Consider the following 15,353-nt stretch of genomic DNA (forward strand, 5'->3'; position numbering starts at 1 on the left):
GCAGAATGACAGACAGCTGAACATTTAACAAATTTGCTAACTAAATAAAATCGTTGATTTATAACCGAAGCTGTCCAAATTACGCCATCTCGAAAGCTCGACCTGTCGAGCTGTCGAGTGTGTAGATTGGTCATCGCTGTTGTATACGTGACACCTACCTAGTTAGCCATAATGCCTAACGAAGCAAAACAGTATGACGTTTACCTTTATTTATAACATTTACGTTACTTGTTAACGATTTGAAATTTTTTGACTTTACACCATTTTTATTGCTGGCTTCTTATTATACGACATTTCGTTTAGTGTGTATAGTCAAACAATCGTAATTTTTATGACTGTCTACTTGGCTGTGAGCCATTTTTTCTTCAGGCGAATGTCAAAAATACCAAATTTTATTTGTTTATCCTCAATGTAAATTTTTTTCATTTTTTTTAACTTGCTAAACTGGCTTTCCAATATTATAAAAAAAACTGTTTACTTAAATACCAAATTTTTTTCTGTGTAATTTCTAAACTTGATCAATTAAGTAAACCTAGTGCCTTTGCATAAAAGTTCCCTGTGTATTACGCCAGTATACACACTTAAACAAAATAACAGGCATGCACTACGAACAGCAATAAACATTTTAAGCTGTTAAGTAGGCATGGTATAGAATAGAGTGACAAAACCCTTAATTATTTAGCCAAACTGTAAAGTTAGCTGAAGTAACAGTAAAAAATGGTGGTTTTTCAAACTGATAGGCGTAAGATTATGTCTTATCCGCCTATTTAACAATTTATGTTTATGTCTAACCAAAATTTTACTAAAATTACCTACAGTATATGGAAAATTAAAGTGATTACAGGCAGGCAGCATTATGGCACACATAAAACGGAATATAGCACAATTTAAAGTATTTAAATCTCAGTAACTAAGTATATATACACACAATTTTTAATTATTTTTTACCACATTAAAATAATATTTTTAAACCAAATACTTTTTCTAAACTTATAATTAACCCAATGGCAATAAGACTCTGAAAACCATAATTAAGTAACATTTACACTTTTGTTATCAGCACGATAATACAACATACAAAAGAGTTAAATTAATTAATTTTAATTTTCGAAATTAACTTTGTAATTTATTTAGGAGGAGAACGAACAGCAGATTATATAACGACAAAATATAATTATGGATTTTAACCGACCCAAGTTAACGAAATCAATATTGCAAGTTCGTAAACAACATCGGCTTTATAGACCTTCAGTTGTAAGTATTTACTTTAACATGTTGGTTTTTGTTTTTTATTGTGGACAACAACTTGTAAAATCTACAACATGAAAAAGTTTTTAATACACTTGGCATCACCACATGAAGTCCTGGGTTTAATATTTACTATTTTAGTGCTGAAGATCCTTGAATAAGGCCCCAAAAACAAATTAAGTGCAAAAATATTAAGATTAGATAAATTTTTTTAGAAAACCTATCCAAAAAAAGCGGAAGTTTCATCTTCTAGCAGTTTGGAAGATCTTCTTGTTTTTGGTTATGCTAGTAAACTGTATCCACCAGATCAACATTCAAAAAAGATTGCAAAGAGCGAACATCTAATTTTATGGAATGATGACAGAGATGTTAATCTAACAATAGACAGGTTCTTAGAATGAATCATTACACATAACTGTTAAGCGTAAGGGAGATTTTTTTAGTTGTTTTTGAATTTTTAGGTATGACTGTCGGGCATCTTTACATGATCTTTCAGATTTCCAAACTAATTCATGGAATGTTACACATCAGGTAAGTAGTTGTTATTATCTTACATGTATTATTTAAACCATTCCCATTATTTGTTGTTAACACAATGGGTTTGTTAGGTATATATATATTTGTTTTCTTTTTTTTTTGCAACAACTTACTTGGTGTTATTGAGCTATTATGTATAAAATTTTAAATACACACTAGTTCAGGTTATTACATCAATTTACAATGTTTTTGTTTAAGATTTCCGAGGAGGAAAATAGAATTGAAGATCATTTGAATGATGAAAGATATTGGTCACTTTTCAATAATGAGGAAGAAACGAAAACTGCTCAAGGTAGTATTGTAGTGCCAAATAAATTAAATTTTTTTGGCTGCTGTTTTTTAATATAACTTTAACCTACCCCAACCTATTTCTAACCTAAAAATTTAAGTAAAGTTTTCGAACAGTAGCACTATTATTAACTGCTTAATAGATCATTTTTTGTTTCTATAATAAATATTTAATTTTTTAAACATTTTTTTTTTATTTGCAAATATAAATTAACGAAATATGTAAAAACAAATTAATTATTTTCCTATTGTATCATGTAGTTCCTTTAATAAATTTTAGGCAATTTTTTAAAATTTAGAGGAAGAAATCAAAAGACTGAATGCCTATTTGGATAAAGACAAGCAGTATGGTGAAGTGGAATTTAAATACAATGAAAATCAAAATAAAGTTTCAACTGAGAATAATAACGACAATGAGACCAATAAAAAAGAAAATGATGTTTTCAACGAAAAACCTTTTACTGCGCCAAAGTTATTAGCAATCCCTGCTGAAATGGAAATTGTAAGAATTAAATCGTTTTTTTTTTTTTTTTAGTTTTTCCGTATACTTAAATTATTTAATAACCCTAAAATATACCAGTTCAATAATTTCTAATAGTTTAGAAAACTCAAGATTTGGACTCCAAACTATGTTTCTAAAAAAATTACCTCAAAAACTAATTTAATTTTAGCCCCCTACTGAAAAAATGCATGCCATTATTCAAAAGACAGCAGTTTTTGTAAGCAAGCAAGGCACCCAGATGGAAATTGTGTTAAAAACTAAACAATCGAACAACTCACAATTTCAATTTCTTGATTATGGGCATTATTTAAACCCCTACTACAGACACATGGTAAAAAATTGCTTCTAATTAATATTTTTAAATAAAATCTATTCATAAAAGCCTTAAAACAATACAATAATTGTCGATTATCATATCTTAATTATTTTTTTAGATTTCTAGAATTAAAGAAGGTAAATATACTCCAGGACTGGAAGTTAAAAACGAAAGTCTTTCAGAGGTGGGTTAAAAAAAATTGTTAAAAAATATTTTTCTCCTTTACAAGACATGACAAAATATTTTCATAATAATCATGTTAAATTAGGATTCGGAAGAATCAAGTGACGGTGATGGGGAATATCTTCATCCCAGTTTATTTGCAACCTCACATAACACTAGGAAGACTGATCACGAAGAAAAAACTAAGGTGTTGTCTTATATTTGTTTTAACAAAAATATCAAAAAATTATTAATTTTTTTTAAAACTTATAAAACTTGTACTAAAAAGTGCCTTTTTTCTTGTTTTATTGATTTAAACTTTCAAAATTTGATAAACAAACACATAATTCTTTGGCTTCCGTGTATAAAGTTGAATTTTATCATTAAGGTGATTAGAAAAGTAGATCCAGATCACCCATTAGCCAAACTAATAGAAAAAGGCAAAGCTGACAATGCTGTAGAACTAAATCAAAATATGACAAATAATTCATATGGTTATTACAACAACCAACAAAATATAAACCAATATGGTGAAAAAAATGAAAATTTTACATCTTCAGGTATAACAATGTGATAAATAATAAGGATATTATTAATATTTAGTAACCGAATGTAGTAACCGTAATGTGACTTACCAGTAACCTGGAAAATGCACTACTTTAACACAACAGATGTAATTTTGAACCGGCAGCGTGGTGTAGTTGTGAACATTTGTTACGCCACGTGAGGTCGTGAGTTTAGTCCCCACTGCTCTCATGCTGTAGCGCCCTTGAGTAAGGTGCTATAAACGGTATAAACTCCTGCTGAGCCAGCACTTAATCAGGAGCATAATTACTGGGCAATTATAATCTATATAATATTCCAAACTGCCACAGCCAACTGGAAACTGGGTCAAAGTAACTGATGTAACTCTATGTTCAGGTCACGCATTCGACCTTCCCACATCGAGAATAAAAATATATACAAAAAAAAATAAATAAAATTTAGTGATTAAAAAATTATTTATGTTTCCTTTACACAGCAGCCACACAAGATATACCTCAGTCTTCCGGTACTTACAGTAGTTCATCTATTTCATACTCTAACACACAAGGTTATGATGGGCAAAGAACATGGCATGAACAACATTACATTGTTCCCCCATCCCCTGACTTACAACCAATTGTTGAGAATATGGCAAGGTAATAGTTTTTTCCATTTCCAAATAAAAAAGTTGAATAATTTTTGACTTTTTAGGATTTTAAGGTTATTTCATTTTAATCAGAATTTTTTTATTGTTTCTATGAAAGAGTAAAATGACCGGGTTTAATATATTATTTACCGGGGTACATTTTCTAAGTGTTAAGCTTGGTCATTGTTGTAATTTAAGTACCATTAACTTGCTACTTCAGGACGTAAATGACTAAAGTTTTACAAATATAGTGTAGTGGTATAGAAAACTGGTCACGGGATGGGGTTAAAAACAGAATAATTTCAGGTTCAAGCCATACGAATGCCACCTTATTTACACTTAAATCCGTTTATTCACAGCGCAACCTATGGTTTCACCCCCGAAAGTTATATAACTTATGAAAAAATATTTTACTAACGTGTAACTTTTAACAGACAAGCAGCAACAGAAGGTGATGCTGTAGAGAAAACTGTTATAGAACAAAACAATCCAGTTTATGCATTTTTAACCCCATATCATGAGTTGTACCCGTATTATCAATACCGAAAACAAGCTTGGTATCATAGTCTGTATTCTGCTTCACAATCTACAGTTAATATTGGTAAGTAATTTTATAAAGCTATAAGCCCAAAACATAGAAGAGCAGATTTGTTTTTTAAAACAATTTTTTATTGTCAAGATTGTAAAACTTATTAGGTAAATTTTAAAAGCGATAGTTTGTTAAACAAACTACTTGCTATAACTACCAGGAAGTTATAGGTAAAAATGTGGATTGCAATCCCTTTTTTGTGAATTTGGGATTTTATAAACAACAAAATGTTAATATAAATTAATTTTTAGCTAAACCACCTGTAGCATATAATGTTGAACCAGAAAAAGTTGAGCAGCCACCTAATAACAACAACAACATTACCCAGGTATTATCATATTGGTATAAATTTTTTAAACAATTAAAATCAAATCTAGTTTAGCTGAACTAAATTTAAATTGTTTTGGTAAAATTTGGTAGGCTATTTTATTCTACTTTAAATCTTTGTAAATTCATTTTTTTGTAAGTATTTATTGTTTATATTTTTTTTAAGGAACCAACTGCTGAGAGTCTGACAAAGCAATCCCCAGCGTTGCCAATCTCTTTTCTAATTAAATCTTTTAAAGAAGGAATAAAAAAGACAACGCTACCGGCTTCTACTTTTCTCGAAGATCAAAACAGTGATGATGAAAAAATTGTGGAGAAAAATAACAGCGGTAAACAGTTTTTTTATGACTTTTTGTATAGATCTTATTGCAATTTGAAACTACTTTAAGTTTTATAATACCTATTGATTTTGAATATATAAATTGTCATAAATTTGGTTATCCCCAAAAGTTAGCAGGTTTTACTTAAAAAAGAAGACCAAAAAACAGTTGTTTAAATTTATTTTATGTTTCAAAAGTATTTCGAAAAAAGAGACCGTGCATTTGGCCCATTTTTGTGAGGGTACTAAAGTTTTTTTTGTTTTTTGTCCACCCTTGCCCGGAGGTAGACTCGTAAGTTCCAGGACCTGGCACTTTTGTGTGAGAAGTTGAAAATCTTGCTGTTCCAGACCGAAAACTGGAAGAGATTGCATATTTTGTGTTTTGGTCTGAAGGGTTGTAGGCACCAGGTGGGGGGCCCTCCCTTGCACGAAAAGAAGGAAACCGAGTAGACTGACTCCTAATACAAAATGATTATGTTTAACTCATTTCTAATTAAAAATTATATATACAGCAGCCTAATGGATAGTAGGTTTAACTTATTGACCTTTAAAATAAAGAAAGCTACCAGTCAGTTTAGTTGTTCTAACATACTGTAGTTAAAAATGCAGCCTATTAGGCAGACAATAAAATGGTGTTTGGATTTTTAAAACGCATGCTGAAAATATTAGAGCATTGGGTTATAACAAAAAAGAGTGTAAGGAATTTTTTTTGCCTACAGTTCTTACTTGGTGAAACAATTTATTTTTATATAAGGTATAAATTAATACCTGAATGAACTAGACAGTGTGGGGTGCTCTGTATCTTTCTTACTTGGCTTTGCAATAGTGCTATATTGCCATGGTGGAACATTCAGATCCATATCCTGTCAAATTGAAACTATTAAATAAAGCTTTTTAAAAAATATAACAAGTTAAAACATACATGGAACCTAGACGGCGTTCTTGAGCGCCCAGAACTTTTGAACGAATAAGTTTTAGTTCTTTGTTGAAGTTCGTCGATAAAATTTGAGTATTTGTACAACCCTGGAAGCAGCAAGGTTCCCTTTCTTGATATACCAGGTTCATGCTTTCTACCTTGCCCTTAAAATAGAATATTTTCCTTTTTATATTTTCTATTGTTATTTTTTATTACAATCCTATGTTGTTACCAATTTTCATGATTTAAAAGTTTTTGGTTTGAAAATGGTAAAATGCAATTTAAAATTGATAATTTACCAAAAAATACATATTTTACTTATAAAATATGTTAAATTAAAACAAAAAAGCTTTTTTGCTTACCGGCAAAGTTGTATGTAGCTTGTATTGGGTTCATTCTTCCCTCATAAAGGAAATCGTGGTAATTATAATGACCGGCAGCGGGTGTTTCCTTTACATATGCCCTCCACCATTCTCTATCTGAGGTTGATGGTTCATAATCATCTCTTGGGTCCTTAAAAATTACATTTTTTGTATATTAAAAATATGGGTTTTTTGCTTAATTTAAATTTTACATTAAGGTAGAAAAATATTTTTTTTGGAAAAATATGCTCTGTGCTCCCTTATAAATTTTATTATAAAATCTGTTGAGCGATTATCAGTCATATTTACCTTTCTTCCTTTGGTATAAGCTGAATATACTCTAGAAGCCAAAAGCATGTCAATGTGGGTTGGTTCTTTAAAAGTGACATTACTTTTCTGTTTTTTCTCGAAGTTGTTACTTTCCGATGGATTACTTTTCTGCTGATGTTTCGAATTTTTTGATGCATCATGACTGCTTCGATGGTGGCCCAAATAGTTGTTATGAACAGTTGCTACTGGCGATTTGTTTGCCATTGTATTAGACATGTTTTTATTTGTTATAAAAACACAAAGATTGCTAAAAAAAAAGTTTTACTTTTTGGTTAATAAGTGAAACAATACCTATTGTGATGTCATAAATTGGATTTTCCTGATTACTTGGCTATTAATTTTTATTTTAAACAGACATTTTTTACAATTAAATTCTTTACAAAAATAACTAATTTTTATAATCTAATTTTAGTAGAAAAAAATTTTATTCACTTGTATGTTAATTTACATTACAGATCAACCTTCAATTGCCACTACTACATCAAATTCAACAACAGAAACATCATTTACTAGTACCCCTGTTCTTCTTACCACCCCTTCCCCAATATTTAGCCCCTCAAATATTTCCACCTTTAGTGCAGTGACCCCTAGTGGCCAATCTGCTTCAATATTGAATCTGCGTGAAAAACAAGCCGAGAGAAGACAGCGGGCTTTACTATTTTTAAAAGCCAAACATAATACGGTTTGCATAATTTTTATTCTTTTTAAATTCTGGGAAATTTTATCTAATATTTTTCTAGTTATATTGATATTATTGTGAAGAAAATATTGTTATGTAAACCCCCTAAAAAATGATTTTTTTATTAATAAGTCAAGTTTGTTTATATATTAAGGTTGTTACACAATCTCAGGAAACAAAATCGGAAGAGAATCGAGAAATGTTGGCATCTGAAGATATTTTTGATTTGTCAGATAACATCACTAAAGTAAGACTAAAAAAAGTTTTTAGAATACATAAAACCTTATTTACTTGCTAAATTTTTATGTTTTAAGGATAAAAGGGCAGACCCAAATGGTCAAGCACTATCAACCCTGTCAACAAATTTTTCTAGTTCAACAACAAACGATTTTGAAGAAAAAAAGTGTGTAAAACCATTTCTTGTTTATGTATTTATATTTTTTCAGAATATTTATATTTCTGCTGTTTTATACTCATCATAATTTGATGTTAGCAAAGTTAAACTTAAATTCAAGGTAAAAGCTTTAACATAGACTTAAAAGTAAAATATGTTCTTTTTTCTTTTCAGGGAAAATGAAAATATGGTCCCAACTTTACATGCACATTCACCTAGCCTTTCCCCAAAATCCAAAAGAAAAAGGTACCTTTTAAATGTAGTAGTTCTGTAATAAAACTATGTTCAACCACTTACTTACATTAACTTTTTTGTTTATTTGAATTAAAATTTGTATAAAATTATTTTATAACCTTTTATTTGTTCTTTTTTAAGATCTAGTGTTTCACCGAAAAGGCATAAAGATTCTTACAAAGACAAATCACATAAGTAAATCGTAAATTTTTTATGAAAAATTATTACTTGTTACATTCACTTACTTAATTAGCATTTTATTTGATTTTAATTTATGTTGCAGAAAGTCAAAAAAGAAGAAAAAGCATAAGTCTGAATATATTTATGATAATGAATCAGATGGTGATTCATGACAATATGAGCATTGAAAATTTTGGACTAAGGTTAAAATTTGTGATTTTTTTCTAAAAAAAATTAAAAAGCACTCATTTATAAAGCTGTTTACAACTATTTTATAATTTACTTAATGTAAAGAAAAGCATCATTTTTATACAGTCATAGTAACTAGTCATTTAATTTTTTTTAAATTGGTTGATTTGTCTTTTAATTGATGTTACTGATTTACATTCTGCATTTTGAAACTCTGTAATAAAAAAACAAACTTAGATTCATTATTTTTGTTTTATTGAACATGGTATATTCTATAAAAATGGTAGTAATAGCATTTGATAATTTTGTAAAAAAAAATTGTTTACAAAAGAACAAAATTTACTTGTTTTATAACATCTTATATACCACATAAAATTATTTTGATTTTTTTAAAGTAACTTTTATTTCGTAAATCATACAATCAGAACATTGCAATATATGTCATGATATGAATTTTTGATTTTTTTATATATAACCTATACTTTAAAAAGCAATTGCTTTTAGAATTTAAGTAGAAATATAATAAAAATAAATCAGTGAATTTTTTAAGGGTATATTTAATACCTTGGACAGTGAGTAACTTAAATAATTGGCCACAAAACAATTTTGAAGAGAAATACAAATTTAAAATTAGATGTAAATAGTTATTTATTAGTGGTGCACATTGGAACTTAAATAAAACTAAAAAAAAAATTAAATTAAAATGTATTATAATTAATAAGGGCTTCTAAAAATGATTGCAATATATGTTAAAGCTAAATTATATGTTTAATTAAGAATGTCGATGCATAATTTTTGTTAATTTTGCGATTAAATAATTTTTGTTTGATCTTTTAGGACCTCTGGATGACTTTCTCGATGGAGGAGCACAACTTAGTGATCCCTTTTTCGATGTCATCCACCTCATAATAAGCAATGCTCAGTCGGATATAATTCTTGAAATCACCACAAACAGAAGCCCTGTAAAAGAATACAAAAATTTAAAAAATTTTTGTTTTGATATTAAACAATGTAACGAGACAATCGCAAAAGTTAGAATAAAATAAAAAAAAATTATTTTTGATCTAAATATGTCAATATATTCCAACGAAAAAATGTTAGTATAGGGTTACTTACAGTTCTCCTTTAATAAAAGTGACATTTTCATTCTTTGCTTCTTCAAGCACTGCGGCCGACATCACATTTTCCGGGAGTTTTAACCACAGAAAATACCCACCTTCAGGGTGAGATATTGTAACCCCGTATTTCTGAAGTTTTTCTTCAACTATGGATATAGCTTTACTCATACGATCCTATTATAAAATATTTTTTATTATTAAAGTAGTAATGTTTAAATTGATTTTCTGTAAGTTATTAAATATGGTTGGAGCATTGGGCACTACAACATGAGATGCTGGGTTTGATTTCCAGTGCTTCATTTTTTTTTACTTTTAATTAGCTTTAAAAACAATTGCAAAATACATGACAGGCCAATATTTTTTAAGCCAGTATTATATTAAACTGTACCTGGCGTTTTACAACTAATTTAAATGGGGTTAAACAATAAAAAAAATTATAAAAGATATTCAAAACAAAATTGTATTACTTTGTGGGCAACTCTTAAATTCTGAACATGATCGTCCATATCTCCACTTTGTAAAGCTTCAGCAACTACATATGAGGTAAAAGCACACTGGCCTGATCCACTGTGTGCAAGGTAAGAGTCCTTTAAGGACTCAATCACCCTTTTTGGGGCTTCATACCAACCCATTCTAAGTCCAGGTGCCACAATTTTTGCAAATGAGCCATTAGATACAACATTTCCTAAAAAATATTTTAAAACAAAATTTATTGTCCAAAAATGATTGACACTTAAACTTAAGATTTTAATAATTTAAAAAAGTAAAAATAATAACCTGCATAGTCAGGATCCTTTTTGTCATCATAGGCAAACAACCGGTTGGCCGAAAACTGAAATTTTTTACTGTTACCCGGTTCCAATTTATAGTTGAGTGCATTGTAAACATCGTCTGCAATAACTAGAAGGTTGTACTTTCTAGCCAACTGCACCAATCTTTTACATTTTTCTAAAAATTTGACAAAATATTATTGGAAAATTATAAATAACTGGAAAAATCAAAACAAATTCCACAATTTCTTATTACCTACACAAACCGATAATGAATTTGCAAAATATTTTAAATACAATTCTTTTACATAATTTTTAAATTAAACTAACCAGGCGAGTAACTAAAACCAGTTGGATTTTGATGAACAGAAATGACATAAACAGCTGCTCGAAATGGCCATCGCTCTGAAACTGGGGTACATTCCAGCTCGGAACATTTTTTCTCAAGTTCGTCTAAATCCATTCCGTCACTTTGCATTTCAATTCCATGAGGAGTCATCTTGAATTCAAGTTTCATGCTAATTAGTATTACATTTTAAATTGCTCTAGTAAAGTATTGTTCTATGCATTAAACATTTATTATATAGAAAAACATTCACATTTGATTTCAAAAAGTGATTAATTGTAATACTATGAGTAAATGGTTTTAAAAATTTACACTCACCCATTTATTTTTTTGCATTTGCATGGCGAACACTGGATAGGTCGGATTCTCACAGAAGATTTTTTGATTGCCTTGAAAGAAGTGACTTATTAAAACATGAAGACCGGAAGTTGCTCCCCCATTGATAAATATGTCATCACTGTAGAAATAGCAAAATTAATTTAAAAATATGTTTACGAAGTTTAATAAAACTAATGGGTTACCTTTTTACTGGTTCACCATATTGTCTAGTCAAAAAGTTGGCAACTTCTACTTGTACTGGATAGGCACCGGCAACACATCCATATTGTAAAGTTTCTTCATACCTGCTTGTTTTTTGAACTGTTTTTGAAGCAGACTAAAACAAAAAGCCACTTTATAAACCATGAAATCAAGACATTTTTTTGTAAATATATATTTTTATCCTCGATAAACATAGACTAACATTAGCAGATTAGTTACTCCAACCCAGTCTTGAGTTGTCTTTAGCAGTTTAGGATATTATAGAGATTATAATTGCTTAGTATTTACGCTGCTGATTAAGTGCTGGCTTAGCAAGAGTTTATATACTCAAGGGTGCTACAACATAAGAGCAGTGGGGATTAAACCCACGACCTCATGGTGGTGTAACAATGTTCTTACCACTACACTATGCTGCCGTAGTCTATGTATACATACTTATAGTTATTTAAAGAAGCACTGTATGTACATCAAGATGTTACTATTTTTACCTCTAAATACCCTGCAACTTGCTTTAAAAATGCCGGTCCCGGAGCACCAACTTGAAAATTGAAATGTCCGCTTTTTAACAAACCAACACCTTCGAAAAAGTTGCGTGCATATGACATAGTAAAAATTGTTATGACAGGTAATTAATAAGGATTAAAAAAACTTCTAAAGGTGCGTATAAAATATTATAAGATTATACTATACGTTATGTTTGCACATTTACTATAAACATTTAAAAATATAAAGTAATCAGCACGTTTTTGGGCTTTACTGCTAGGTCTTCAATGCAATTTTCGTATTTAAGCTGCAATCAAGATTAACGTTGCGGTATTAAACACATACTTGCCTGTGTTATAAAAACTTTATCCTCACCAAAAAAATACGTTTTCGGATTTTCGATTCTCGGTTTAAATATTTTAGGCACTTCACTAATAGATTATTTAACATAACTTCTAAAATCGTATTTTAATTAGGTCATACAGGGGTTTCTTTGGATAGGCACGTAAAAGTGAGTTTATTTAGCGGGGTATGAAAGGCTCTTTCACAATTCATGCAACTATAGCACTTTACTATGTTCGAAAGGGAGGGTTTCTTAGGGTGGGCAATTTAATTAGTTTATGCAACTGGAAGCTGGCACCTTAACAAAATATCAAAAACAATTACATCTATAGAAATTCATTTTAATTTATAAATATAAAAGAATTAAAAAGATACCAAATAAAAATTAGTAGCCATTAAATTGCATAATTTTTAATTTTTGTGTGATTAATAAAAACTTTATGAACAAGTTATTGCAAACGATGAAAGAAAATAGTAAAATACAAAAAAAAACAATAATTTTACACCTTTAATCAAGGCCCTATCTAAATAATTTTAGAGTTCAATTTTAGAAAACATTTTTTGTTGCTGTGTAATAGGTCCGCATAAACAATCTGGAGGAGAACAGCAAGGAAGAAGTTTCTTTGTTGTTCTTCCAAGTTGTCTAGGAACTTTAACTATGCCTGTATATAATAAAATAATATTTATTAAATAAAAGTGTAATAAGACAACCATTTTAGCTTTAAATTTGGTTTTTGAGATGTATAACTTAAAAAGTATTATTGTAGTCAAAACTTCAATCACCTTTTTGATGTTCTTCCACTAATTTGAACACTTCAGTTAAAACATCGGTATATCTAGTTGGATCCAATGGAAACCTTTCACCTTGATCAATTTCCACGTTAAACATTAAAGGTGGATTATGGTTAGTAGAATCCTCACAATTTAAAAATGTTAAAATATCAGCTATAGGCTCTCCATTGTCACAGTTTTTGGATATGATATCACTTTTTAACTTTTGTGTAAAAAAGTGTATCTAAAAGTAAAACAAAATTATTGTGTTACCTTTAAACAATTATGATATTAATTTTATATAATGTAAGTTAAATGCTTGCCTTGTATTGGTTAAATCGAACAGCCATCAATTTATCAGAACAATAGTGGTATAAAATATTATGTACGGCAGAAAAACTGTTACCATGGGTTTTATTTTTTAATAACAAATTTGCAATTGAAACACCATCTAAAGTTTGAACATATTCTGGTTCACCTTCAGCTAGCATAAAATAACATTTTTTAAAGAAAAAAAAATCCCCAAACTTCAATAATAATTTTATTCTTCTAAATTTATTTATTACATCATGCTGTAGCTCCCTAGAATACTTATATAAAAGTGCAGTTTACCTATTTTAATATTGTTTAAAGTATATTTAACTCACTTGCTAATTCTACCAATGTAGGGAATATGTCCATGGTGCTGACTAGATTATAGTTTATAGTGTTGGGTTGAATTTTTCCTGGCCACCAAGCTATAGCTGGAACTCTGAGACCACCTTCCCATGAAGATGCTTTTCCACCTGTAGTATAAAAAATATTTAAGCAAATTAAAGTCTTTAAATTACTTAAGCATATAAGTACATTCATTAAAAAATATTAACAAAAAAGTTTATCTTTTAATAACCAAAAATTGAAGATACTGTATATGCAATAACTTTGTTTAAAATGGTAACTCTAAGAGCAAGTTTATTTAAAATTTAATGATTACAACAGCAATTAAACCTCTAAAAGGTCCAGCTGAGCCTCCATGTTGGCAAAGTTCATATTGAGGTCCATGATCAGACAAAAATAATACTAGTGTATTATTATTTTTCGAGTTGACTGCATTTATTATTTCACCAACAGCCCATGATAATTCATTGGTATTGTCTCCATACAATCCTTCGGCGCACATAAAATAAGATTTAAAAAAGTTTTTTTCTGCTTACAAATTTGAGGTTAAAATCATAAATACCTCGCCTTGACTTGTTACAAAATTTTTCTGAACATATCAATGAGCTATGGGTTTGCGGCATAGCTACATACAAAAAATATGGATTTTCAGTTTTAGTCACAAAATCAACAGATTCCTTAACCAATCTTTCAGTTACAGATGTTGGTTCATAAGGCTGCCCAATGATGCTGGAATTGTAATACAAAAAGCATTTTTGTGCCATTTCATACATGGAAAACTAAACACAATGGGACTTATTTTATAATTTATTAAAGTGGTATGAATTTGTATATAAATATTATAAATAGCACTATTACTTTTAAAACAAGGTTTACCTTTTTTGGGTCACATTTAAAATGATGAGTAAATGGTAAAGTTGTGCCAACAAAATCAAATCCATGATGGTGCGGTAAATGATTTCCATCATTTAATTCATGTTCATTAATTCCTGTGATTTATTTGTAAATATAAATAATTTCACAATTAAAGATCATTTAAATGAATGTTATTTTGGTTTGTTGCAGCATAATCTTTGTTAAATATACCTAAATGCCATTTTCCAACCATGCCTGTGGTGTATCCCTGCTGTTTTAGTGCTTCAGGTAATGTTATTTCTTGTTTGGGCAAACCCCCTTGATCAAACGCCCAAAACACACGCTCAGGCCCAACTATTCCACTTCGAATTGGCAACCTTCCTTTAGAAATGTTAATCATTTTTTAAACTAAAAATTAGTAAATATGTTTAAATTAATGACAGAATGTACCTGTTAACAGTGCTGCTCTACTGGGGGTGCATAGCGAGTCTGCTGAATACCATTGTGTAAATTTTAGCCCCTGTGATGCCAACTCATCAATGGGTCCCCTTTCTTGTGTTGGGTGACCATATGATTCGAAATCCCCATACCCGATATCGTCACCCAAAATTACAATAAAATTGGGTTTCGAAGATATTAATGGAGTCATACAAAGAATCACAAATATTTTAATTGTTATAAATAACTTCATTCTGTGATTAGCATTAAAAATGTAAACAACCTTACAT

At 29.5% G+C, this 15,353-nt stretch overlaps 4 protein-coding genes across 7 annotated transcripts; 1 reads left to right on the forward strand and 3 right to left on the reverse strand.

The window, feature by feature from the left end:
* Positions 1 to 478: 478 nt before the first annotated feature.
* On the forward strand, positions 479 to 10,155 carry LOC145753885 (protein SWAP-like). Of its 4 annotated transcripts, none has more exons than XM_082570402.1 (21): positions 479 to 914; positions 1,135 to 1,254; positions 1,464 to 1,636; positions 1,710 to 1,779; positions 1,984 to 2,077; positions 2,373 to 2,575; positions 2,745 to 2,906; positions 3,010 to 3,075; positions 3,160 to 3,261; positions 3,442 to 3,613; positions 4,075 to 4,234; positions 4,659 to 4,825; positions 5,065 to 5,141; positions 5,307 to 5,469; positions 7,523 to 7,749; positions 7,901 to 7,993; positions 8,061 to 8,149; positions 8,315 to 8,386; positions 8,516 to 8,569; positions 8,658 to 8,757; positions 9,581 to 10,153. In XM_082570402.1, the coding sequence occupies exons 2-20, from the start codon at positions 1,177 to 1,179 to the stop codon at positions 8,725 to 8,727; spliced, it is 2,292 nt and encodes a 763-aa protein (XP_082426528.1). In that variant the 5' UTR covers positions 479 to 914; positions 1,135 to 1,176; the 3' UTR covers positions 8,728 to 8,757; positions 9,581 to 10,153. The 4 variants fall into 4 exon arrangements, with proteins under 4 accessions (XP_082426528.1, XP_082426530.1, XP_082426531.1 ...); XM_082570404.1 differs by having other exon boundaries at positions 479 to 892; XM_082570405.1 differs by having other exon boundaries at positions 479 to 1,254; positions 4,078 to 4,234; positions 9,581 to 10,155.
* On the reverse strand, positions 5,644 to 7,283 carry LOC145752396 (protein STPG4-like). The gene is made up of 5 exons (XM_082568676.1): positions 7,047 to 7,283; positions 6,738 to 6,888; positions 6,382 to 6,539; positions 6,228 to 6,322; positions 5,644 to 5,917 (listed from the first exon to the last, which is right to left on the reverse strand). Exons 1-5 carry the CDS (start codon positions 7,281 to 7,283, stop codon positions 5,644 to 5,646), a joined length of 915 nt encoding a protein of 304 aa, XP_082424802.1.
* LOC145753886 (uncharacterized) lies at positions 9,288 to 12,160 on the reverse strand. Its single transcript, XM_082570406.1, has 8 exons — positions 12,006 to 12,160; positions 11,499 to 11,632; positions 11,296 to 11,434; positions 10,962 to 11,130; positions 10,639 to 10,809; positions 10,329 to 10,546; positions 9,860 to 10,035; positions 9,288 to 9,703 (listed from the first exon to the last, which is right to left on the reverse strand). The coding sequence occupies exons 1-8, from the start codon at positions 12,120 to 12,122 to the stop codon at positions 9,577 to 9,579; spliced, it is 1,251 nt and encodes a 416-aa protein (XP_082426532.1). The 5' UTR covers positions 12,123 to 12,160; the 3' UTR covers positions 9,288 to 9,576.
* Positions 12,161 to 12,868: 708 nt separating this feature from the next.
* Positions 12,869 to 15,274, reverse strand: LOC145753369 (arylsulfatase-like). Its single transcript, XM_082569782.1, has 9 exons — positions 15,076 to 15,274; positions 14,857 to 15,006; positions 14,647 to 14,759; positions 14,333 to 14,549; positions 14,101 to 14,259; positions 13,761 to 13,898; positions 13,437 to 13,591; positions 13,126 to 13,357; positions 12,869 to 13,004 (listed from the first exon to the last, which is right to left on the reverse strand). Exons 1-9 carry the CDS (start codon positions 15,272 to 15,274, stop codon positions 12,877 to 12,879), a joined length of 1,491 nt encoding a protein of 496 aa, XP_082425908.1. The 3' UTR covers positions 12,869 to 12,876.
* Positions 15,275 to 15,353: the final 79 nt, after the last annotated feature.

The sequence above is a fragment of the Corella eumyota genome, chromosome 5 (genome assembly GCF_963082875.1).
Source record: "Corella eumyota chromosome 5, kaCorEumy4.1, whole genome shotgun sequence".
In the NCBI taxonomy this organism is placed as follows: domain Eukaryota; kingdom Metazoa; phylum Chordata; class Ascidiacea; order Phlebobranchia; family Corellidae; genus Corella; species Corella eumyota.